This window comes from Caretta caretta, chromosome 15, assembly GCF_965140235.1.
Source record: "Caretta caretta isolate rCarCar2 chromosome 15, rCarCar1.hap1, whole genome shotgun sequence".
NCBI lineage: Eukaryota > Metazoa > Chordata > Testudines > Cheloniidae > Caretta > Caretta caretta.
This window is the reverse complement of record NC_134220.1, coordinates 21,139,743-21,165,497: the sequence shown is the minus strand read 5'-3', so window position 1 is coordinate 21,165,497 and position 25,755 is coordinate 21,139,743. Positions and strand designations below refer to the sequence as shown.

Sequence of the window (25,755 nt, the reverse complement as noted above, 5' to 3'; positions counted from 1 at the left end):
GATCTATTTGTGCTTGAATTATACAAACATTTTCTCAACATGAATTGCTTATAAAATGGAAAAACATAAAAGTTCCCACCAAGCAATTTCTGCTACCCAGAGAGGGAGTGCTAACAAAGCTGAGTAGCACTAATTCTCTCCTGCCTTTTTTGAAGGATCATGTAAAAAAAAAAAAAGAAAGAAAACAATATTAAAGAAGCTTTTAAAAACAATAAAAAACAAATGGCAAATGTTAAAAAAAATCAAAATGAATAGAAAAACCACAGCTTGTAATTTTAGGACATCAGCACACTTCAGAGAGGTTTTTTTTTTTTTTGGAGGGATATTTTAAACATTGACTCAGACCTCAGTGTACAAGCAAACCACTTTGTATAGCTTTGTGTCAGATGATCTACATTAGTAATTGATGCTGGGGAGTACCAGAATGCTATGTCGAGGCTTCATGATTGCTATGCTTATCAGCTTGTGTACATTATTAATGGTTTGATGACAGTCCCCTGGTCTACCCTCTATTAAAGGCTGCTTGTGTTAATTACTGGGAAAGAGCGGGCAAACATAGGTATTTGTGAGGCCATTTTGTGACAGATTAAGTCAGAGTCCAAGCTTAGTGAGTACAGTAACCTATAATATCCTCTACCACATAACTGTATGCTGCAATTTATGAAACATATATAGCACAGTCTGCCGTAATTATATTCCATGGGGTGCATTACAACGTATGCTTTCATTTGTCTTGATTTAGATTTTTTTTCAATATTTTATCATTCCCCCTCCTCACTGAGAGAGAGAGATTGTCAAGCATGTTAGTGAAAAGAACCAAAAGAGGAGCCTTGCATTCCAGTTCTTATTGTGTATGAACTTGACAGTAAAATGTAATCTAGCTTTAGTCTCATTTATGCATGATAATTCAAGGATGAGAGTGGATTGCTGCTCTCAGACCTGCCCAAGACTGGAATTAGTTTCAGTGGTCCTTCTATTTAAATAAAAAAGAATGTGTGTGTTAGTAGGATTTTATTCCTTGGGGATGGGGAAAAAAGAAGAGCAAAAGTACTGGAGGTGGGAAGTGGATTTGTGCAGAAATGGGTCATTTGCAAAGCTCTGATTTTTTAAGTGTCAGGGTGATCCGATGCACATCTGAAACACAGACTCAGTTCTTCTACGTGTAGGATTGAAAACAACCTGAATGTGTATGTTTTACATTAAGTCTTTGGCTTTATTTTTGTATTCTCCTGCGGCTATTATGATTTTGTTCTTTGTACTACATAGACTTTCCCTAAACATCTTGACTGGCAGCAAACTAAAAACTATTGAACACGTTACATACTCAGGGCTTGCAAGCCCTGAAGCATGTGCATAATTTTAGTCCCAATGGGCTGACTTCAGTGGAGCTACTCAAGTGAGAAAAGCTACACATGTGCGAAAGTGTTTGCAGGATCAGGCCCTAAGCTGTGTCATCCGTGATGTGTAGTAAGCAAGGACCAGATCCAGTGCCAATGCACATCAGCCAGGCATAGGGCCCCTGCAAGGGGTTGAGGTGGCATAAGGTAGCTGCAAACTCTCCATCACTGGAAAGGGGAAGAGACAATAGCTAGAGCCTATGGAAGAGGAATCGCGGGCAACTCTTCTATGGAGTGAAAGCTCTTCTTCTCGGACATAACCACCGAGGGAAGAGGGTGGTACAAACCATGGTAGAATCCTTCCCTGGGATACTGCAGCCTATGCTGGTGCAGGGCAATGCGTTGAATCTGGATGAATCAAGGATAAAGACGTTAGAAAAACAGTTGAACCAGGAAGACCAAAACTTTGCAGCTTGTACTGTCTACACAGGCCAAGCCTTGGTGCCATCAAAGATTCTGGTGCCAGGGAAGAAGATCTGGACTCTTGGACTACAAACATTTTGAAGCAGTGAGACCTCGCAGCATCTCAGTCTCTTGTGATGGTCATGCAGAATTTCTGTCTTTGCGATAGGAATCCAGATCCAAAGCTCATTTAAGCCTATAGAAAAACACCCATTGACTTAAATGAACTTTGGATCAGGTTGGGTAGAACACCCTAGTATCTGCAGGAGTTTGTTTCTGGTTATCTGTGAGGAAACACAGTGAGAATCAGTTAGGAACTGAAAGCTTTGCCTAGTGTTATGAGATGACGTGTGCTCTTGTTTGGAGTAAGGGATGGGGCATTGATGGATGCCCAGTACCTTGTTTTGCGGAAGGATAATAAACAAAACCACGTTACTCTTATATATAAAATGCATTGGGGAAGTCCTGGAGGTGCTTAGGTGATTCCCTGAAGTGTTCTTTGCTATCAAATTTACGTGTTGGGAAAATGTGGCTTTAAATGTTCCAGTAACTACATAGTTGGATGATGCCAGGGTTACCTATCTATATTACAAAACAATTTTTTAAATTAAAAAGACATTAGTAAAAGTCCTATTAGTGGGTAAGAGATGTTGGGTATTTTCCTGTTACTTTTAAGACTTTTTTTTTTAAAGGATACATATACTCTTCAAAAATTCTACACGCACATAAAGTCAGGTGCACAGTTGAACCCAAGAGGAAAAGAATAATCTTTTTTGTGCTCTTTAATTTTGCATAGCACTTAGAGACCATGGTGAGAGGCTGGTCATAAAAACGTTCACTAGATAAACAAATAGATTGGGTTTAAGTTAGATCCCTTCTCCCTGAGTTGATTCTCCTCAGGCCTTTTTGCTTAGGTGCTTTTAACTCCTGATTTATTAGCAGGCATAAGACTGGTTATACTGCACGTGGTAGCCACTTAGTAAACTGCAGTCTGGAGATACAGTTTTATTAGGTTGTTTGTGTGTCATTGCCATTTAACTCCAAATTTGAAAGACCTCTGTCTTTTGTGTTCAGTATAGCTCAACAGTCCTAACTGTTCCTGAATAACTAGCTATAGTCTGGGGAGAATCCCTGGATTTGGGCTTTTAATACGTTCTCGCTAAGAAGTTCTTAGGCAGCATTTTTCTTACTTTGCTTACCTGTAAATTTTGATTGTCATCTTTGGAAATATTTTTTGTGGGTTTATGTGTACAATGAAATGGTCATTTACTGATACAAATCCAACCTTCCAAGCCTAGATATAAGCATGTTACGGACATGCACTGATGATTATAAGTATCTCAGCAGGTGTCACAAATGCTATGCGCCATGGTTATAAGTAACCTGTTGGACTTGATAACAGTCCACGACCATTAATTATTTGTTAAAAGTATCTTAATCATTTAGTTAACCTTTATAAAGTATTCATAACCGGACCCTTAATATAAAGCGTGACCCTCAATGGAAATATTTGCACGCACACACTCATATGAGTGAGTTAAAAAAGAGAATTTTGGAAGAGAGAGAAATTCTCATGCTTCAGTGAATAAAAGAGCCCCTAATTAATGGGGGTCAGGAGGAAACTCTCTCTGCATGAAATTCTTGGCCCATTGGAAGTCAGTGGGTGTTTTGCCATTGACTTCATTGACACATGGGTTTCACTCTCTATGGGAAGGTTATCCATTAACTACCTACTACAGGATTTCTGGGTTTTTTAAGCAGTTGATATCAGTTAATGTTGGAGACAAGATATGGAATTAGATGGTCAAGTGGTCTGATTGAGTACGGTCATTCTTATGTACAATTCCTGTGTTCTTAAAATTGGGCTTTTTTAAAAATGATTTTTACTCACAGTGCAACATAAAGATTTTGTCCTGTACCTACTGAAGTCACTGGAAATTTTGCTATTGATTTCAGTGAGAGCATGCCCTGTGAGTCCTTTAAAGCTGTAGGAGTTCTGGCTGTGACAAAGTAGCCTGCTGAGAGGTTTTTTTTCTTTTTTTCGTTTAATTACTGGAGTAAAATGAATTATTTTAGTAAATTAAATTGTGCAGTCAGCCATGTCTGTTTGACTATCATTGCAGTTTAATTATCTCTGAAAGTATTTTCCATGGTTTCCTTTATAATATGCATTTTCCTTAAAGGAAAAAATGCTAATGTGATACGCAGTGTGACTGTGTCACAAGAACTTTTCGGATGTGGCACTCTGATCTATTGCTTAACTACTGGCTATTGCATTTTGTTGAGATGCTTTAAAATCCAGATTACTAAACACCGACATTTCACTGCAGTTAAAAGGAGGAAGACGGTGAAACACTTTTCCAATTAAGGAGGAACATAACATTGCTCAGTCCTTGCCCATTTAAAATTGTTGTGCTAAGTAATCTGACAAGAGAGCTTGGAGTTTTAATAGAAAAACTTGCCAAGCCCTAATTACCATAGCTACATTCCTCAAACAATTAGATCAGTTTCCAGAGGGACCTGTCATTGATTTCAGGAATCACACGGAAAAATTGAGTTACGGACAAACAGAGTGAAATGGGGACTGAGTAATGTTGGACATGTTAGTATTTATGGACAAGAAGCCTTCATGTAGACCAGCAGGCAATAATCCTTTATCAGCGGGTTGTTTCTCTTCCTGGGTTTATCTGGAATTTGTTGTAGTGAGCTTTGTGTGTATTTGGCTCTGCATTTTGTACAGCTGATGTTCGGATGTACACTTAGGCCTTTACTGAAGAAAGAGAGGGAAAGCTCTGCTCTGGACTTTCTCCAATTTGTCCACATCTTGTAAAACAGTAAAAGACTTAAAGGCTGCTACAGATTTGGGGGCCGGGGTGGGGGGGTGGGGAGGAAGGGAAAGAGTAGCTTCAGGATGGGCCATGTGACTGCTCCCAGGATTGCAGTCTGGGATCTGGGAGTCACATCAGCTTCAGGTTGTTTTACAAGGAATGGTGTTGTACAGACTTAGTTTTAAAATACATCATCAAGGATTTGGGGCTGAATATTTAACTTGCTTTAAAACTGTTACAGCCTGATTACTGTGAGAGGAATCATGTGCTGTAAATTCAAAGGTTTAGATGCTCAGTTGAGCCAGGCCTCCGCTTGATGTCCCTGAGAAAAAGTGGCTTTAAGGTCAAGCTGTAACTTCCCAGTTGTGGAATGGAATACAGAGCACTCTGCCCATGTGCCCTCCAGCCCCTGGTATGCCTGCTCTACCAGGAGGGCAGTGGGTGCAGGAAGGGTTGGTGTAGAACTGATTATGCCAGCTTCATGGTCCCAAAGCAGCTACAGCATTAGCAAGAATTTGGCCTTAAATATTTACATTGCTATTTTTAATGTATTACAACAGCAGCGAGAATATATATATATATATATTTAAAAAATAAAACCCCTCAATATCCACTATGTTTGTGGAGCCCCCACCAAACTGTGGCCAGATTCTCAGCTGGCACAAAGTGGTGTAGATCCATTGACTTCCATTTAGTGATTTATACAAGTTTTGAGGATCTGGTCCAATGGTTCATGTCCTTTCAACTCACCTGTGTAGCTGAAACTGACAGACAAGTACTGTTTTCAGACTGGTTCTGACCTCATTGGATGTTGCTGATGCACAAATCAAATTGTTTTGACACACTAAAATGTTCTGTAACATAAGTCTGATGCTAAACAAAGTAGGTGTGTTAGTTTCAGCCCCTTTTGTGGGGTCGGATAAAAGAAAACTCGGGGTTGAGGAGACATAAAAATTAGCAGAAGAGAAATGTTCATGTAGATTTTTTTTTCAGCCACGGAGAGTAAAACTGAAAACTTTGGAAAGTTTTGGGCTCAATCCTGCCTCAAAGACTCACACAAGGGCATGCACTCCCGTTGGTCCAGATCCTCTCATCTACCAGTATTTCAGTGGAAAAGCAATGGGAGTTAGGTGCCTAAATACCTTTGAGGAGCTGGGACATCAAGGCTAGTAAGAGATCAGGAGATCAAGATCTGAAAGATGCCAAACCCTCCAGAGATACAAAGTCCTCTCTTGTTCCATGCTTTAGTTCTATGAACTAGATTGTACCCCAAAGAGTCAGCTCATAGTGCGGTGCTGTGCTGCCCAAGGAGTTTTTCTGTGAAGGATTTTTGACTTAGGGAGGAACAATTCCCTCACTACTACCATGGAGGTAGTAATCTGCTGCTGGCCTATGCCAGCAGAAAATTACTAACCTTACTCAATTCTGCTTAGTTCTTTTGGAAATTAAGGGACAGAGTCAAGACAGTGGAGGGCAGCCTGTGGGCCGCATGCAGCCCATCAGGGGTAATCTGATTTCGGGCTGCGAGACATTTTGCTGATGTTGACCATCCGCAGCTCCCAGTGATCTGCGATTCTCTGTTCCTGGCCAATGGGAGCTGTGGGAAGTGGTGGCCATAACGTCTCTGTGGCCCACTGCTTCCTGCAGCTTCCGTTGGCCGGAAACGGCGAATCATGGCCAGTGGGAGCTGCGGGAGGCGGGGCCGTCAACGTCAGCAAAATGTCTTGCAGCCCACAATCAGACTACCTTGATGGGCTGCAGGTTGTCCACCACTGGTCAAGACTGCACCCATCTGGTCTGGTGCAGGGTGGACATGACAGTAGTGACCTTCTTTTACTTGTGTCCCTGCACCAAAGACCTGGGTATCTCATATGGGGCCATAAAAGGAGTTCTGAGTCTGTCTTATGCTGCTGCTTGGGCATGGAGACTGAGGGATGATCTATCTCCTTGTATTTCAATGTGCTACTTATATAAATAAGGACTACTCACAAGAATAAGGGTTACAGGATCAGGCCCTATATTAACATTATTACAGTATCAAAGACCCTAACACAAACATATAGCAAGGGACAGTCTCTGCCCTATGATGACCTGCCCAGGGTCACACATCAGGTCAGTAGGAGAGCCAAGAATAGAACCCAGGTCTCCTGATTCCCAGTCCAGTGGACTATGCTGCTTTGCTGAGTTGATATAAAAACGTGCCCTGTTACACCTGCATATCTTGAATATCTTGAGCCTCAAGAATAAGTTTGTGTGCAGCATCTTCTAGTCTTGTTACAACACCTTTTCATGATGGTGATTTTTGTTGCGCCCTTTTGAGAACGTTTGTCACAAAATATGACAAATTGGAATGCTTCTTATACTCTGTCATTATTTACACTGCATGCCTTCCATTGACTGGCTATCCCACCCATTCTCCAGAGGTTAGCTGAGCCGGGAAAAGGATAAAGGATGACTGGCCAGTCAAGGGACGTAATCACTGAAAGGTCAAAAGTAAAAAATGTCCATCGCTATAATTCACAGAATATGAGGCATTATATTTCAGAGGCACCATTCTCATGGTCAGGAATTTAATGAGGATGGAAAAAGCTACCATATGAATCTAATCCCATAAAACACAACGTTAGCAACAAGTATAAGGAATGGTAAATATTTTTACTATTAGGCTTGGTACCCTGTCTTTGACCTATCTGTTATGCCTCCTCCTTAAAATACAATTCTTTCTAAAGGCCTATTAAATATACACCTCCCCTCGTACAAAAGTGTTAGCTAAGGAAATTAATATAAATATATACATATAAACTGTTTCAAAACCCTGCAAAATCCTGGAGTTTACAGGGCATGCACTATGGGCCTGATCCAGAATGGAGCTGATGGAAGGACTCCCCTTGACTTCAGTGGAAGCTGGATCTCACCCTAAATCTCAACGCTTCCTCATTATTATCATTTATATCGTGGTAGTTCAAGACCCCACAGGGCCAATGTCCTGTACAAACACAGAACAAAAAGACAGTCCCCTAGAGGCATGTCTACGCTGCATAGCTACATAGCTATGGTGCTGCAGCTGAAGCACTGCAGTGTAGATGCTTCCTACATCGATTAGAAAGGGTTTTGCCATCTCTATGAGAGGCCAGAGGTAGGTTGATGGACAAATTCTTCCACCAACCTAGCTGCATCTATACCTGGGGTGAGGTTGATCTAGCTACAGCGTTCAGGGCACAACATTTTTAACAGCCCTGATGATGTAGCTAGGTTGATCTAATTTTTAAGAGTAGACCAGGCCTGAGTAAATCACCAGACTCTTGCTATATCCATAGCCCATCTAACACCCTTCATCTTTATGCAGTCTAATGAGGCTAAGATTGTGCCGTTAAGCCACTGCTCACACTGAGTGGAATGACAGGAATGCACTTCAGCAGGTACCTTTGTGCAAACCCTGGCTGAGTCAGCTGGAATTCCTAATGGGGCTCTGGGAAGTCAACTCTGCACCAGGGGTCCTTCCACTCTTTGAAAGGGGGCAGTGCACACTCCCTTCACGTGGTACCATGCTCTTGCTCTGCCCTTGTTCCATCCTTCCCTGCTCACTTCTGGGTATCTAGCACTGGCAGCCCGGTAGTCCTAAAGTTCCCAGTGGGGAATTCCCTGCTCTGCAGGGCAAATGCTATTGAATATCACTGAGTGCCTATTAAAGAGAGAGACTTCAGGGCAGGTGGAGTTTTAATTATTCAGAGCTCTACGCTGTCAGAGTCCTCGTGCTCCTTGAATGGCAGGACCACGATTTTACTTGGTCCTTGTACAAAGGAACAAGGAGGGGGCTCCTCGTGTCTTCTCTTCTTCCCATTGTGTACTGAGAGGGGAAGTACTTGCTGATTCTTTGAATGGAATATTTTTGGGGAAAAGGACAATGCCTTCTTGTTGGCCAGTCACCCACTATGCCGTGAAGCTCCACAGATATAAATATTGACTGATTCTTGTTATAATTATGGCTTCCCATCTTGTGAAAATTTTTTTTTTTTGCTGATCCAACCTGCTGAATTTTATTGGCAGGAAGCAGGTAGAACACAAAAGTGCCAATGCTTGTTGCATTTGCTGCTGCTTGTTGTAGCTTCCTGTTATTCTTGACCTCAGTGGCACATCTCATTATTGTGATGCCTGTCCTGTCAGGTGGGCTGAGCTCCCTTTCAATTTTGTAACATGGAATAGTACAAAAATACATGAATCTGGAGTCATCCACTGGAATGCAGCACAATTCCCCAAATTATCCAGTAAAGCCCTGGGTTTAACTAAAGATGCAAAGGGTCTAAAAGCCCATGCCAAGCTTTATATTTGTTTTGACTGAGATCATTGGGAGCTTTTGTTATAGAAAATCTCAGGGGCACTTTCTTGTTGGAGATTTGGGTGCATAGGGCCTGATTTTGCAATGGGCTTGAGTGCCTTCAACTCCCCACTGAAATCGGGATCACCTGAGAGGATTCTCACACAGCTGCATGGCAAAGTGGACTAAACACAAGACTGGCACTTAGCAAATTCTGAGTTCTCATCCTAATTCTGTCACTGACTTGCTCAAGCAAAATGTTTAAATTCTCTTCCCAGGGGGGCTGTGAAAATCAGCCAGTTTATTCAGCACTTTGAAGACCCAAGAGCAGTTTAAATGTTAACTCTGAGTGGCTCTCTTTTGGTTCTCTTTTGATGCAAATGTTTCTCTTCTAGCAAAATGCCATAAGAAGGAAACATCAACGTTCTGTTTTGGAGACCAAGGCTTGTGGAGATATTAGCTAATAGGAAAAGTATTTTTAAAATGTCTCCACTCAGCTCTGAACATCACTGTATGGGATTATGCTTTCTGCTCCCTGTCACAGCACTTGTCATCACATTTACTTCCTGTTGCAGAGGACTACTGTGGGAGTGGATAGATGTATTGCAAAAGAGAACCCTTCTGAAATCACATGGATGGGGAGAAAGTCTCAGTCATTTGCCTCTTTCATTATGATTTTTTAAGGGTTAGGTAATGCGTCCTTTTTTGAACAGGCTTCTTGATTTTGTTCAAACCAACTGATCCCATTTAGTAATGCTGCAGATTCCATGAGTTAAGGAAAACAAACAGGAGGGGAGAAACAAATATGCAAACCAACATTTGTTTTTATGTTATGAAACATTGCATTTTAATATAATAATGTGGAGTAGCAGAAAGTGAGTATCAACAAAAAAAATCACATTGCTTCAACTCTCTCACTAGCAATCTAACGGTTTTGCAAAGTCATCGTGAATATGTACCGCATGCACACAAAATCCACTTTCTTGCCCGTGGTCTCATCAGAATGATGAAAAGCGATTGATATTTCACTCTCCCATAAAAAAAAAGGATGTATTCTAGGTGATCAGATGAGTGGAATTTTGCAAGGCTGCTGTATATGATGCACAGTCAACTTTATAAATATTTGTCTCGTTTAAAAACTAGTTGTTTTCAACCCTGCTGTGGAGAGTACTCAATAATGTAAGCAACTTTGTTGCAAACCACAATAATAAACATAACATGAGGTTACATGAAAACTTAACCTCAACAAGTAGAATCCCACAGGATGCCTTCTTGGGAGAGCCAGGGGCTGTATAATAGGAAAACAGGGATGGGCTCACGGTGAACAAATGGGATTTGGATCTGAGTTCTGAACATCGCCGGATTTAGGGTATATTTAGGGGATTCTTTGGAACAAAAATAACTTATTTCTGCTTCACTCATTTAACTCTGAGGTGCTAAAAATGATTGCAGTGTGAAAGGTTTAAAGGGCAGTTTAATTCTGGAAAAGTGGCAGTAAAAAGGAGCCTCATTGGGTTCCATGTTTATTGCCTCACAATAAATTTCACTTCAGATGTGTTCACAAGAAAAAAGAAGGGTTTCTTTTTTTTCCTAGCTGCTATCCCTGCAGATTTGCCATGAGCTGTGACAGCCAACCTGGATTCTTTTTATCTCAAGCCTAAAGGTTCTGCAGGCTAAATTATTCCCTCAATGGCATTTTTACAGTCTGATTGCTGTCATTAGTTTTGCACAGGTGTAATTTATTGGAGATTAGGGCCTAATCCAAGATCTAATTGAGGACAATGGAAAGACTCCCATTGACATCAATGGTTTGGGGATTCATAGAATCATAGAAGTGTAGGACTTGAAGGGACCTCAATAGGTCACCTAGTACAGTCCCTTGCACTCAAGGCAAGACTGAGGGTATGTCTACACTGGCAGGTTTCTGCGCCACAAGTTATACCACTTTTATTAAACCACTGGAATTAAACAGCTGTTGCGTGTCCACACTGTGCTCCTAGTGACGCTAGAGCGCATTCACGTAAGCAGCTCTTGCGACGGCAAAGGCAGCAGTGCATTGTGGTAGCTATCCCACTCTGCAGCTGGCCGCAGGGTGCTTTGGGAAGGGTTTGCAATGCCTCATGGGGAGGCACAGCATCAAATGATACAGGTTTCCCAATCCCATTGTTCCATGGGCATCCTACTACATTGCCAGCTGCTTTTCAACTGAAGGGGCGGGCGGTGGGGAAGTGAGCAACAGGGAGTGTGTGTGTGTGTATGGAGGGTGGGGAGAGACCACGTGTTTTGAGGGACAGAGGGTGTGTCAGCATGTTGTGTTGTAAGTTCAGACAGTGGCAGGAAGCAACCAGTCCTGAGGCAGGGGAAACCCTGACATCAGCCCCCACCTCCCTTACATGGGCTCTCTGCACAGCAATCTCTCTCTCTCTCTCTCTCTCATACACACTTGTGCATGTGCACACAAAGACACACACACATGGACACCTGCCTCTGTGTGCTTTGAAAGGGAAGGGGCGCCTATCTCCAGGGCAGCCAAGTTCAAAACAGTGAGCAGAGCGGTCACTTGAGGCATTATGGGACAGCTCCGGAGGCCAATTACAGCACAAAAAGCAATCAGTTGTCTACACTGGCAAAGGAGTGCTGGAGCCTCTGCGCAAATAGCCTTATGACTCTCGTTGAGATGGTTTTTTTGCAGCGCTGCAACAGAGGAGTTTCTGTGCACAAAGTGGCTTGGCAGCGTGTACACGTCTGCAGTTGAGCGCGAAAAGCTGCTTTACTGCACAGAAACTTGCCAGTGTAGACAAGCCCTAAGTAATAACTAAACCATTCCTGACAGGTGATGAATCTACTTCTTGTTATGGCTACTGTCCAGTGCTCCTGCATCTCTCATTTATTACCATGATTTACAACAATATTGTGAGTATTATCAATCCACACTGAAGTCAATGGGAACTTGGCATGATTTTTGCACTGCAGTATAGGGTCCTAAGTAGTTTTGGCTTCTAAGCAGGGAGTATTTGGCCCAGAAGTACCTGTTGTTAACTAGTGTGAGCAAGTATCTGCAAAATACTCTTTGTACTCATAAGCCCAGGAGAGAAAGGGGATGTGGAAAGGAGAAATAACATTTTTTTAATATGTTGATATTGTAAGGAATGACAGAGAGCGATGTCAGCTCCCACCATGCTCAGAGGTGCATACTAGACAGACAGGTGTGGTTTCGTGATCTGAACAGGGTACTTTGAGCCAGGAATTCCTGAGGTCTGACTGGCTTTGAACTGGTCACTTGGGCCCCAGATCTTCCAGCACGTTTTTAATTCTAAATAGGTGAATAATCTCAGATTGAAGTCAATGGGACTAATGAAAGTTAAACCCATACATACATGTTTTCAGGGTTGAGGCCTTAAACTCTCTACCACAATTTTTCTGTCTGTGAAATGGGGATAATCTGCAAGGGTGTTGAGAGGATCAGTTAGGTAATGTCAGCAGAGAAAAGAGCTAATTATTATGTGCATGGCTACAAAAATGATCCAACCTCCAACATGACTTCCCCATCATTTCCCTCCCACCCCCCCCAGATATTCAGATACTTCCATTATGAGAAAGTATTTGGTGGATTGCTATTGCAAATCAATTAGTTTCAAGGTGTTTTTGACTTAACTATCATTTTCTTTTCCCTCGTTATTTGATGCTCTGTTGTGTGAAGTGCTCAGAGTGATACAAACTTATATAAGTTTCATCTTTGGGTGGGAGGTTCTTGGCTGTAACATTTGAAGTCAGTTGGAAACCCTACCATGACTATACCAAAATCAAATCTGTGTTTGGAGAGATTTCAGAGCAAGGAATTTTTAACCTTTAGGCTTCAGCCATTTTCCAAGCTCAGAAGTGATTGGAACCTAGGAGCTCTCATTGAGGATGATGGGAGTTGCTGGGTGCTGAGCTTTGTTGGAGAAAACTGGCTACTAATGTATTATTTTATCTGAAGTTTCATGATGTTGAGCATCTGGAAAGAAGAAAGAGAGCTAGGACCATGTGACCTTTTTTGTTTATGGTTAGTTTTACAGTAGTGCCTAGATGCCCCAGTCTGGGATTGCAGCCCCATTGAGCTAGACCCTGTACATGAAGTAAAGAGACAGTCCTTGCCCTTACAATCTGGGTGGGTTAAACAAACATATTGAGAGGGACAAGAGCACCAGGCAACAATAATATTGTCATGCTAATGCAGGTCACTTCCGTGCAGGCAACAAGCAAGTGCTCTGTGGACCAGCAGGGCTCCACAGATCTTAGTTTGAGAACCCCCGAGAAGTGAATTGGGAGTCAATATATGTAAATGACTAGATGTTTCCCTTCCAGCCCTGAGAGGCAATCCCTGGTTCAGCACGACAGGAAAGGTGACTGAGATGTTGTTAAATGGATGCCTCTCATATAAAGGGAAAGGGCAGAATATTTAATGCTGGTACATCCAGAACTCATCAAACACAGGCTGCTAGGGATAATAACTAAACAGGAGAATTTAGAGTATTAGCCCCTTTCCTCCATCCCCTCCTTTTTTTCTTCCTTTCCAACCCAAGACACTGGCTGGTACAGAACACTGATAAGATGTTTTCCATTCCACTACCCACACATCTTGTCATCACTTTTCAATTTTTGCATTTTGCCCTCCTGATACAGCAGCTGTTAAATGTGGAATTCAGGGAACCAGGGAAGGCCACTAGTGTAGCATTTTATGAGCAAAACTTCTGGTGGAAATGTGATGTGTTGACTGGTTCTTACCTCAGGCAAAGGGAAATTTGAAAACAATCTATATTCACTATTATGGCAAGCTGTTCTAATTCCAGATGTCTTTGTAGTTTCTAATAATTCATTATCAGGTTTTCTTTTTCCTTCTGTTACTTGTCTGTCACAGGCTTCAATGCTTGGCAGTGTCCTAGGATTTTTTAAACCTGTGTTTGTAGTCTTAAGAAATGGGTTGAGGAAATGTTAATTTTGAACTCCTTGCCAAACTTTTTCATTAGCATATTAAAATCCATTAGGCCCAGAAACTCAGTTGGTATGCATTGGTGTAATAGCTGCATCAATGCCAATGGAGTTGTGCTGATTTACATGAGCTGAACTTTAAGTCCTAGTGTTTAGTAAAAAGAAAAGGAGTACTTGTGGCACCTTAGAGACTAACCAATTTATTTGAGCATAAGCTTTCGTGAGCTACAGCTCACTTCATCGGATGCATGCTGTGGAAAGTGTAGAAGATCTTTTTATATACACAAAAAGCATGAAAAAATACCTCCTCCCACCCCACTCTCCTGCTGGTAATAGCTTATCTAAAGTGATCACTCTCCTTACAATGTGTATGATAATCAAGTTGGGCCATTTCCAGCACAAACCCAGGTTTTCTCACCCCCCCCCCACACACACACAAACCCACTCTCCTGCTGGTAATAGCTTATCTAAAGTGACCACTCTCCTTACAATGTGTATGATAATCAAGGTGGGCCATTTCCAGCACAAATCCAGGGTTTAACAAGAACGTCTCGGGGGAGGGGGTGTGTGAGAAAACCTGGATTTGTGCTGGAAATGGCCCAACTTGATTATCATACACATTGTAAGGAGAGTGATCACTTTAGATAAGCTATTACCAGCAGGAGAGTGGGGTGGGAGGAGGTATTTTTTCATGCTTTGTGTGTATATAAAAAGATCTTCTACACTTTCCACAGTATGCATCCGATGAAGTGAGCTGTAGCTCACGAAAGCTTATGCTCAAATAAATTGGTTAGTCTCTAAGGTGCCACAAGTCCTCCTTTCCTTTTTGCAAATACAGACTAACACGGCTGCTACTCTGAAACCTGTCATTATGCAAGGCACTTAGTGTTTAATAAATTAATCTCAACTGTAGAAGAGACCCTACAAACATTTCATTGGGTGGATCTAATTTTTCCAGTATGTGTTCAGCTTATTTCTAAGGATGAATCAGTCAAATATGTTGTAAATCCATTTAGCTTGGTGGTCTCAGCCCAGATTCTGATACACTGTGCATCTCTCAGTTCTAAACCATCTCAGATCTGGAAAGAATGTAGCCAGCCAATGGCTGGAGGATTATTCTGAATGCTTTGTTGCACTGTTGGTGCAATGGGTGGATATGTGCAGCCTGAGATTCCTATTTTTCTGGGCAATAGAAAGAATGTGAAGGAAAATGTTATTACAGGTGGTTATGTGGAGGAGAAGGAAGTGGTCATGTGAAGGTACTGGTGATAGATGAGAACGTTGTGAGGAACACAGGAAATCCACAAACTGGAGGAAATGCTGTGCTTTGTAAGCAGGGATGAGTGAGCTCCAAATGGAACTCAATGGGCCAGATATTTCATTGGTGTAAATGGGCACAGGTCCATTAAAACTACAGGGAGCTACACCCAATTACACTAACTGATCACCTAGCTCAGTTTGCTTGGGCTGAGGTTATCCTCATTTACACCATCTGAGGATCTGGCCCACTAATTTCCTTTCTTTAATACAGGAGTAAAAGTACAGAAGGGGGAGGCCGTCTCCTCCTTGCTTTGTGGCCACCATAACTCAGCTTGGTACGTGTTTGCTCTTCAAAATAAAGGAAAAAAAGAGAAATTTATTCTCACAAACTGTCTGCCTACCCCTTGTTTGGCTCCCCTTCATTGGCAATTCTCCAAAGCAGACAACTGGCTGGCTCTATTCTTTTTTCAGTTGTCTAGTACTGAGGTCTTCTGCAAACACATTTTCCAGAAGGTACCCAGCATTCATGTTAGCCTTTTAGCCTGCCCCCCAACAACCTGGGGGATTTAATTGGGGATTGGTCCTGCTTTGAGCAGGGGGTTGGACTAGATGACCTCCTGAGGTCCCTTCCAACCCTGATATTCTATGAACCTAAGCCTCATGCCTACATCCTAGCATTCTAGCATTCTAATTACCCTAGACCTCCCTCCTCCTCCTCCCTCCAAGCCATCTCCACAGACACAATGTTTTTTGTGACTTAGTTGTCAGTCTTTAAGTGATAAGAATTTACCAAAGACCACTAACTCATGTTAGGGTTGCTGTACGGCAACACTGCTCCAGGCCGCGCTTGCAGAGGGATAGTTTCCTGTGAGGCAGTCCCTCCCTGAGCTGCCTGATATCTCTAGCTGTTGCACATGGGCACAAGGGGGAAAGTCTTATTGCATTCTTTCCAGTACAAAATATAAAGGCCAAGGACTGTCTAGCCCAAAGTCTGACGCTCACTCGCTCAGTGCAGATGACGTAAACCCTCACTTCATCCATGATTTCACTTTAAAGGAACCATTCTTCATGCCACTTCCACTCCCTGCCTCTAGAATTCTGGTTCTCAACCTTTTAGGGCTCAGGGCCCATTTGTAAATGTTTATGGCCTGTGAATAGTGAATAGTCTGGGGAGTGGAGGCGTTGGAGTGGTTTTGGTTGGGTCCGGCCCCCTGGGCGGGTTAGATCCTGCCTGACACTCACCCCATAGTGGCAGCTGCTCTAGCTCCTGGGCTGTGGGGCTGCCTGGGCTTGGCTCGTTGCTCTGGGTGTTGCAACCTCCGGGGTTGTGGTGCTACTCAGGTTTGGCCCTGACCGGACCAAGTTTGTGTGAGTGGAATTGTAACCTGGCTTATGGGGTGGTAATGCCACTCGCTCAAATTTGTTCTATCTGGACTCCCGTCATCATGACAGCTGGGCCAAATCTGAGTGGGACCCCAGAGGTTGCAGTGACTGGAGCAGGGAGGCGAGCCCAGCCAGCCCTGTGGGACAGGAACCACAGAAGCTGTCATGTGACCCTTTGAAACATTCTGGCAACCCAATTTTGGGTCCTGCTCTAGAAGGTAAGATAGAAACCCTGCTCTAGAAGGTAAGACAGCCTTGCTGCACTCATTCTCTGTCCAGGAGAGAAGACAGTTGACCATTTTCAAGACCAGTGGTAATGTTTCTCCGTAAATTAATATGCTGAGTTGCTTATAGAGCAGACACTCGACTGTCACACTCTGCCAAGGTCCTAGACTGCCAGCTGCAGCATGTATCAGAGTCCCAGGAATTTCTTGTTTCCAGAACTAAGGTTCCTGGTGTGCCAGGATGCTCCCTCCAAGCCACTGGGATCTACACGAACTTCCCTTTCACAAGTTTTTATAAACATGCAAGTGACTTAATCTGCTAACAAAAAAGCCTGCTTGCATATTAAATTTTCTGATATCAATGTTATTAAATCAAATATTCTTACTGCCACAGGATCCAGGTCACGATCTAAGTCATCGCACTCAGTTAAATTTAAGAAATAAATTATTGAAACGCAAGTCAAATTGCTTCTCATGGATTGGTGGTTATTTATTTTTCTTGATGGGGAATTATTGAAAATTGATGTATGCAGTTGAGAACTTTCTCCCTATTGTAACCAACCTTTTACAGGTTGGATAGATTATTGTTTTAATAGCAGAGACTTGCATTTTGTAAACAGATGATGATTGTTATTGTCTGATCTTATCTGCAGTTATAGCAAATATTTTATTTTTTTAAGCCACCTCGTCTCTATCTGCACACCATTTTTGATGACCGTTGACTCTTGAGAGTCATTAATAATAACCTCTAGCACTTATATAGCACTTTACTGCTCGACTGAGGTTCTTTGCCTACCATGGCACTAACTTAGAGGAACCATTGTATTTAGGACCTGTCAAATCACTGGAGAGCATAGTAGGCATCTTTCAAACAGAAAGGAAGGTTCCTTTTAAGTTCTCCACAAGAACAGAGAATGTGGGGCAAGAGCAATTTGGTAACGGAGCTTATCTGTTGGGTGGAAATTTGGAAGCTGTATAACCTAGAAATGTGTGGAAATTCAGCTGAGAGTCTCCTGACTGAGACAGGAAGTTTTGTTATCAGCTGGTGAGGAGGTAACTGTGTTGCCCTGTGCCTGACACTTCATGGTTGCTCTTGTGGGAGAGAAGACAGAAATCTCTGATTCAACTTTCTTGTATGAACTTTAGTTTTAGCTCTGTGTAAATTTATTTTAAATGCTGAACAAGGAGAGCAGCACTTGCTTATTTTCTGGTTGATAGCACTATTGGTCTTCTGTTGTAATGATCTGAGCGTTGGTAATTTTCCAGTCATTTTTTTTAATGGCGGTGACTCCTGAAATGAAGAATAGTCCTGAGATGGGGTCCAATACATAAGTGCAGTGCTGAATGTCATTAATGTAGCTCTGGATGCAGGTGGATGTTAGTGTATCAGTGTCAAAAGGAGAGGATGGAACAGGCTTTTGAAATTCTTCTGGGTAGGATATTTTGCCTGATTCTCTACTCCACTGCAATTGAATGGAGTTACACTGGTGTAACAGAGTAGAGAATGTGGCCCCAAGCCTTTCTGAATGGAGAGGATTGAGAAAGCAACTAATCTGTTTGCAGGAGTTGAGAATTAAGGCCCTGTATAAATGCCAAACTCGCTTAAAACTAAAGCTTGGAGGCTGGCATTGCTTTTTTAGTTGGATTATATGTGTAGTAATAATTACCATTCTGAAAATAAAATGTTTGCTGATCATTGTAGTGTACATGTCAGTGAGACTGATCCTAAAATGTCAATTTTTGTTACATTTGGCTTTCTTGTCAGCTATCCAAAAGGTATGTTGAAGAATAAGGTCCTAAATTTGCAAAGACTAACACACATGCTTAACTTTGTGCACAGTGAGTGGTCTTATTGAAGTCAACAGGTGGAATGATGGCCCCATTGAAGTCAATGGGAATTTTACCGTTGACTTGAGTGGGATTAGGGTTTCACCCAATGGACCTAGTCATGGTGCATAAAGTTAGCATGTGTGTAAGTCTTTGCATGGTTGGGGCCTATGTGTGTAGCAGAAAGAATCAAATATAATTGGCTACAGTCTGCTTTTAGTTACACTGGTGTTAATCTGTAATACTTCTGGTGAAGTCAATGGAATAATCATGACTGACACTGGTTAAACAGAGAGCAGAATGTGGCCTTTTTTACGTTGGCATCTCTTTTTAAATTTTTCTTCTTCAGGATGTGTATTTTTTTTTTCTTTCAGACTCCTCAGCAGTACAGCCAAGCAGTGAATGAAAGCCACAAAGTTAACCTGTATTGTGCATTTCTGGATTATAGGTATGTTAAGTGCTTCTAAATGTCTTTCTTGGATGTATTGTTACTGGTTACCTATGGCGAATGTGACATCATCAATGCATGCCAGACCTGACAAATATTCCCTTTTTCTTGTGTTCATGGGAATTATTAAAGCAATGAAACCACAGGGTTTACCACAAAAATAGCTTCATAGTCAGAGGAAAGAGGAAGAGAAAACAGCTTCCTCTTATTGTAGGTGGGGAAGTTCTCATTCTATTCACTGATTTCGGGATAAAGCAGATTATTGAGAGAATGAAAAACATTGAGATGAACACATAAGGATTGATTCTGGTTGCACTTGTATTGGTCTTTTGCAAGCATAACTCAGTTCGTCCGGAAACATGAGTGTTGTAAATCGGCATAGCTCTACTGAGGTAATTGTTTCCACTGGAGTTCCTCCTGATTCACATTGCGTACAAAGGAGATCAGAATGAGGTGTATCGTATGCATTTCAGAGCAGTGAGTCATGTCTGGTACATATTCAATGATGAAATCAAATGCCACTGAATGCAAAGCAGGGCAAAAGTGCGCCTTAAGTTGCACTGTGTAAACAGCAAATATCCACAAAGAGTGGCTATTTTTCTGCTCGCTTCGGGTAGCCAGGAATAGTATATCTGATGCATTGGCGATTTCTAAACATGCTGTTGATACTGAATTAATTGTGGAACAAGTCAAAATGAGCCCTGAGCCGGGACTGTCACATTTCTGAGTCATGGTATTCCAAGCACTACGCCGTGCAGCACTGGCAAGCAATTTTGTGATACCGCCTCTCCAATTCGCCTTTGGGCAAGATCAGCGTGCCTGTTTTATTAAAGTTTCACTGTGATTGCGTTGAGCTGTCCCAGCTGTAGTCACTAGCTTGTCCGCTTACTCACAAATTATAATAAATTAGAAACATGTTTTACTAAAGCTAGTCAATATGCTTCAGGGCATCATTCCCACAGTACGTGCTCTGGGGGATTAGGCCCTGGAGGCGTTGCCTGAGGATGAAAGACGATCGTGAAAGTCCCTCCTTCCAAAATGAGAGGTTTATTTACCTCAACACACTCTCTTTCTCAGATGTATTACTCCAATAAAAGGAGTCATTTGGCATTTGTATAATAGGAACAATATCGATACAATCCCCAGCTGGTATAATTCTGTGTAGCTCTGTTGAAGTCAACGGGCCAGGTCTTCAGCTAGTGTAAATTGGCATAGTTGTATTGAAGTCAATGAGCCAGATCTTTATATTGTTTATATTGGCATAGCTCCATGGAAGCCAATGGGCCAGCAAATTGGCATAGATCCAGTGAAAAGAGGTAACTAAATGCTGAATTTGACCCTCTCTCTCTCTCTATTGTTGTTAGCCCACAATAGTTTTTTCAGACTTGATATTGCCCAGCTTACTTGAATGTTGAGTTGTGGGTGATTCCACTGAAACCAATGGGAGTGTTCAAGGAGAGTGAGGCTGGTAAAAAACTGGTCCTTGGTAGTATTATTATTATTATTTTACTACACACAGCTGTTTGCCACCCAGACTAATATATTTTACTACACACAATCATTTGCCACTCTGAGTGCTGCAAACCACTCATCATTGCAGGCTTAGAAACACACCATGCAATATGGTTTACTGTGATTTGCTGCCATCACCATTAAACAGTCAGCATTTACTATCAGTTACTGTTCCACAGTATGTCAGAAACCACAATTATTTCCTGTGCTAAGTGTAAGGAGAAGCTGCTCTATCTCAGCGGTAACTGTCAGTAACTTTGGACTTTCTGATGTACTGAAATTGGAACATGAGTGCTGAGAGCATGTACTTTGGTTTAGATGTAATTAGGGTCCTGGGTAATATGAATGTTGATTACTAACTTCCATGATCAGCACACCAACTTCAGTGCTCAGATAAAGAATACCAGGCAAACCATTTAGTTCTAGGCTGCTATTTTCTTTCTTGTGTTGTATCTTTCTGGAGTGTTTTAATGTTTGAAAGTTGCATTGAAAAGTTGTTGTGACGTGCTTCATTCTTTCTGCTGATGGCTGCATATGGTTATTTCTTTCCCTTTTAAAATGATCTTTACATTTGCAGCAGAAATGTAGACTTAACCTGCATGTTTAGTGTTACAACTGCTTTGTCAAAGTTTATAAATGGACCTGTCAAAGGAAACCTCTGGTCTTTGTGCAGATATTTGCCTGGTTGATTCTTGGTAGCTAAACTTTAGAAAAGAATTTGTTTAAGAAAAATAAATCTTCTGTTTAATGAAATTCATGTCTAATTAGTGCCACGAGAGTCAATTTTAATAGGGATCTCTCTCCATTTCCTGTGTGCTTTGCAGCAATGGAAGTGCCATGTGGTCTAATGAAGGCTGCGTGCGTGATAGCGGGGACCTCAACTATTCCATCTGCCTGTGTAACCACCTCACCAACTTTGCCATTCTGATGCAAGTTGTACCCCTGAAGGTAAGAGTAAACAACGGAGTAAATCTGGGTGGTCAAAACTGAGCACAAACCAGTTCAGCCACTTGTATGGATTGAAATACTTTTTGAAGACAGAGATCCAAATTCAGCCCTTTTTTATATCTCACTTTCAGCCACACAATATAAGGTGGCGGGTGGCCGGAGAAGAATTGGGACCATTTTGCTCAAGTATCTAAGCTCTGTTGCAAAATTCAGAGTTTGCTCTTGGAAATGTTGTGTTCATATTTCTTTCATTCTTTTTCTTTTTTAACTGAAACGGAATGTGGGATGAAAGACACTGCAGTCAGTAGGAATCAATATGTGCTGTACTTAATTCTCATCCCACTGGTATTATAGCCCTTAAATAACTGGGCAGGAAAAGCACTTACAGACATGCTCCATAGAACACTCCTATACTGGCCAAGTGGTACATAGGCTAAAAGATGAGTGATAGGTCTTTTCTATCTCTAATTTCTTTGATTCAGTTTCAAGACAGAGGACATCTGAGACATGACTGTTTAGGGTTGGGGTGGCGAATCACATGGGGTGGATCAGGGAGGATTTACAGCAGCAGAGATATGTGATAAGTTGGGATTCCTGCCTGGAGCAAGTCCCAATCTCTTCTGCTTCCCAGCTGGTCCCCGAACATGTATTCTGCTAGTGACTGGGAAGCAGTGCGTCCCCTGCACTTATGTTCCATGATGCACATGATGCTCTTTCCTCACCTGGCTGCAAAGTTGGGTCTGGTTTGAGAAGAAACAGAATGGGATCAAGAACTTGGGAGAAAGAGAGTGGAGGATGAATATCCTTATCTACAGTTGCTCATTGTATTTACTTGACTTCTTTGTTCAAAGAGTTAATGATTATATGCTTTTTTCACTGTCAATATATAACCATTCCTATCAGCAGGGGATAGGCTTTTTGCTTCCTACTCACAGTACTGAATGGTTTCACAGAACTTGTCCAATGCCAGTTGGCGAGGCAAGGACTCTCTTGGCCAAATCTGTCTCCTCACTAACCTTATTTCTGAAATTGGCTTACCGGGAAATATGATCCCTAGTGGGACATACAGAGTTCTTTGTCAGACCTGATAGCACGGATGCATTGACTATGAAGTAGTGTGTCTGACTTCTGTGTTAATGGGTATGAATGATGAGTTTGCTGTTGTTTCAGATAGTGGCTTTGCCATGAGACTGCTGGCAGGTTTGCAAATGGGTACAACATACTCATGAGAACAGCACAGAATTTGTTGCTAACGGAAACACAATACAAATCAACTGGCAAATAGTGACCCAATTTAAAGGAATTTTAATCAGTACTAAACAGCACATCAAGGTTTTCAGAAAATGAATGATTCATAACGTATCTTGCTATCTTTTCAGGAGTAGATGCTATATTAATATTATAAGAAGTATTAATCAAATCTTGCTTTCAATAAGTCAGTGACAAACTCAATGTAACTCCACAGAAGTCGGAATCAGATTCTAGAATGGCAGTCACTCTAATACTTTGCTTTTTTTAGTGTCTTATCCAAAGAGCTTATTAAAGCCCCAGAACACTCCTGAATTATTATAGCTATTTAACAGATGAGAGAAATGAGGCATGGGGGGGAAGAGGGGTTAAGTAACTTGTGCAGGGTCACATGACTGTCATTGTGGAGGTGTCAGAGTAACAGCCGTGTTAGTCCGTATTCGCAAAAAGAAAAGGAGTACTTGTGGCACCTTAGAGACTAACCAATTTATTTGAGCATAAGCTTTCGTGAGCTACAGCTCACTTCATCGGATGCATAGTTTGTTTATTGCATCCGATGAAGTGAGCTGTAGCTCACGAAAGCTTATGCTCAAATAAATTGGTTAGTCTCTAAGGTGCCACAAGTCCTCCTTTTCTTATTGTGGAGGTGGTTATTAGTTCTGTAGTTAGCGACTTAGTTGTTTATTTACAAAAGCATCTAGAGGCCCAAGATGATATCAGGGCATCACTGTGCTAGTTGCTGTACATATACGTAATAAGTTCCTGCTCTGAAGAGCTTGACACCAAAAGAGACCAGAGGAACAAAGGGTGGCAGAAAGAAACTATTATTATCCCCTCGTTACAGAGGGGGAACCCAGGGACGAAGAGAGATTAAGTGACTCTCCCAGAATTACACTGGAGGTCTATAACAGAGCCGGGAGTTAAACCTAAATATCCTGAGTCCCACCCTAGTGCCTGAACCATCGGGCTAGAAGAAAGTGAGTTAGTGAAAGAGTTGGATGTAGCACTGAAGAATCTGATTCTCAGTTCTCCTGCTCTAACTAGTAAGCCACATTTCTAATATAATTTTATTTGTAATGTTTCTTTTGTTTAGTTGAGGAATAATTCAGACTCTCAGTCAAGTCACGCACAGCAGACAGCCCCCCCCCCCCATCCCCACACAGATATGAACAGGTTTGTATCCCCAGGCTTCCCAATAACTGTAGCTGGGCAACTCTCAGATGTGTTTTTGAGTTCCCTTGAAGCATGTTCAACATTTTTAGTTTGTTGATGCTAAAATGTATCATGACAGATATTATCCAACCAGTCAAATGCTGTGTGGTATTGTAAGATTAACTGATTCTATTCTTGGAAATGGTTCTGAATGGTCTAACACTTAAATGAATTGCCCAAACAGAATCCAGGAGTTATGATTAGCCAAAAGCTGGATTTAAGTTTTAATATTGTGAAATCTTGGCAACTGGGGATCAAGCTTGTGTATTTTGGCCAAACTCCTTGCAGTTGATCAAGCGTGTACCTTCTTAAGGAGAACTCAACGACAGTAAATAGAAAAGGCTGGAACCCTGAATAAATTGTCCTATTCCCCATAGTCACTTAATCATGATTTTGTTTTCAGTATTGTCACTGGTTTGCTTTTTCTCTCCCTGAATGTTCTGTCCTAGTGTGTGCCCCATTGCCAATGTTTGCATAAGTTCTCCGTATTTGTGTTACTCTGGAGTATTTTTTTCCCCCTTCTTTCTATAGAACTATTCAAAAAACAGCAGAAATGTTCCTGAGATGCTAAATGGGTGAGTGGGATGCTCAGACCTATCACTCTGATGCAAGGAAAACTTCCCTACGTTGTAATAGACAATGTCAGAGCTCTGGAAAATCTATCTGAATAGTTCTCCTGGACATTTAAAAAATCTGATTCCCTTAGGCCTCTACTGAATCCTTATGCCCTCTGCTTTGGAATACAATTTTCGACAAGGGGCATGAAGTGAATCAATAGCTCTTTAGCAGTCAGCAGAACGAGTGACGCACTGGAAGCTGAAAGGCATTGCCCTGTGATTGTGCGCCCATTGTGGAAACCATGTGTCCCTTGTGCAAATCTGAGAGATTTGGAAATGTTTGCAGCGGTTCAGAGTGGGCAGGTGAATGATGAGCTGCCAGATGCTCATTTCTAACCTCTCCAGGATCAGCCAAGGTTCAGACTTTGTTTCGAGAATTCAGAGTTAACCACTTGCCCACAAAACACAGGTTCCAGCCAGAGGGCTCAACCATGCCATTCAGATGCAGTTCTGGATTGGAAATTGTACAGAGTCAAAGTAGCCCAGGGAAAGTCGGCGAGGAATACTACTTCCTTGGCCCGTAGAGTGAGAATGCTTGCTGCCCCATCTCTTCAGATGGTGTGGAATATGTCCTCTTGCTTTGGTGTAGGGAGGTGGGTATGGGGAGTATATTTTGAGACAGGACCCCAGCATGCAAGGCTGTGGAGACAGGGCAGTCAGGGAAGGCTGCCATAACTTAGACAAATGCCCCCCTCCACCCTGGGCTATCTAAATTCCTCTGGGGGCTACTGTAGCCCCTGGAGCACCCCAGGATTGGAAGGGTTTAAAGCTTAAAGCTGCCTTAATCCCCTTTCTCACTGTGCTGTGAGTGCTGCCTCTGTGGGGCTTGGCACAAAATCCCACCCTGGAGTCTTAGAACTTTGACCAAAGAGCTTCATTTTGAATTGATAGCCCCAAATTATTTGTTTTTATTTATTAGTTAATTAAAAACAGATAATAAATCTAGATGGGGATGTAAAAATAAGAGGGCAAAATCAGCACCAGCTGGGAAAGCATCCATTGTGCTTGTCATGAAACCAAATCTGAGTTAAAACAAATTTGGTAATTGTTTCACCCATATTAAGATATCTTTACATTGTGTCTGGGGTGAGGTTATGTGGCAGACAAAGACAAAACCACCTAGTTACTGAGCTTTATAAACAGGCGATGCTCAGTAGTATCTT

The 25,755-nt window shown here is 41.9% G+C and overlaps 1 protein-coding gene and 1 long non-coding RNA gene across 3 annotated transcripts in view; one reads left to right on the top strand and one right to left on the bottom strand.

The window, feature by feature from the left end:
- LOC142069314 (uncharacterized) overlaps positions 1–25,755 on the bottom strand; it is a 440,919-nt gene that overhangs the window by 29,251 nt on the left and 385,913 nt on the right. The window lies entirely within an intron of this gene.
- ADGRD1 (adhesion G protein-coupled receptor D1) overlaps positions 1–25,755 on the top strand; it is a 240,070-nt gene that overhangs the window by 113,195 nt on the left and 101,120 nt on the right. For both annotated transcript variants that reach the window (XM_048821726.2, XM_048821725.2), the window contains 2 exons: positions 18,982–19,055; positions 21,392–21,515. In XM_048821726.2, coding sequence (XP_048677683.1) covers positions 18,982–19,055; positions 21,392–21,515 — 198 coding nt within the window. The remainder of the gene's footprint in view (positions 1–18,981; positions 19,056–21,391; positions 21,516–25,755) is intronic.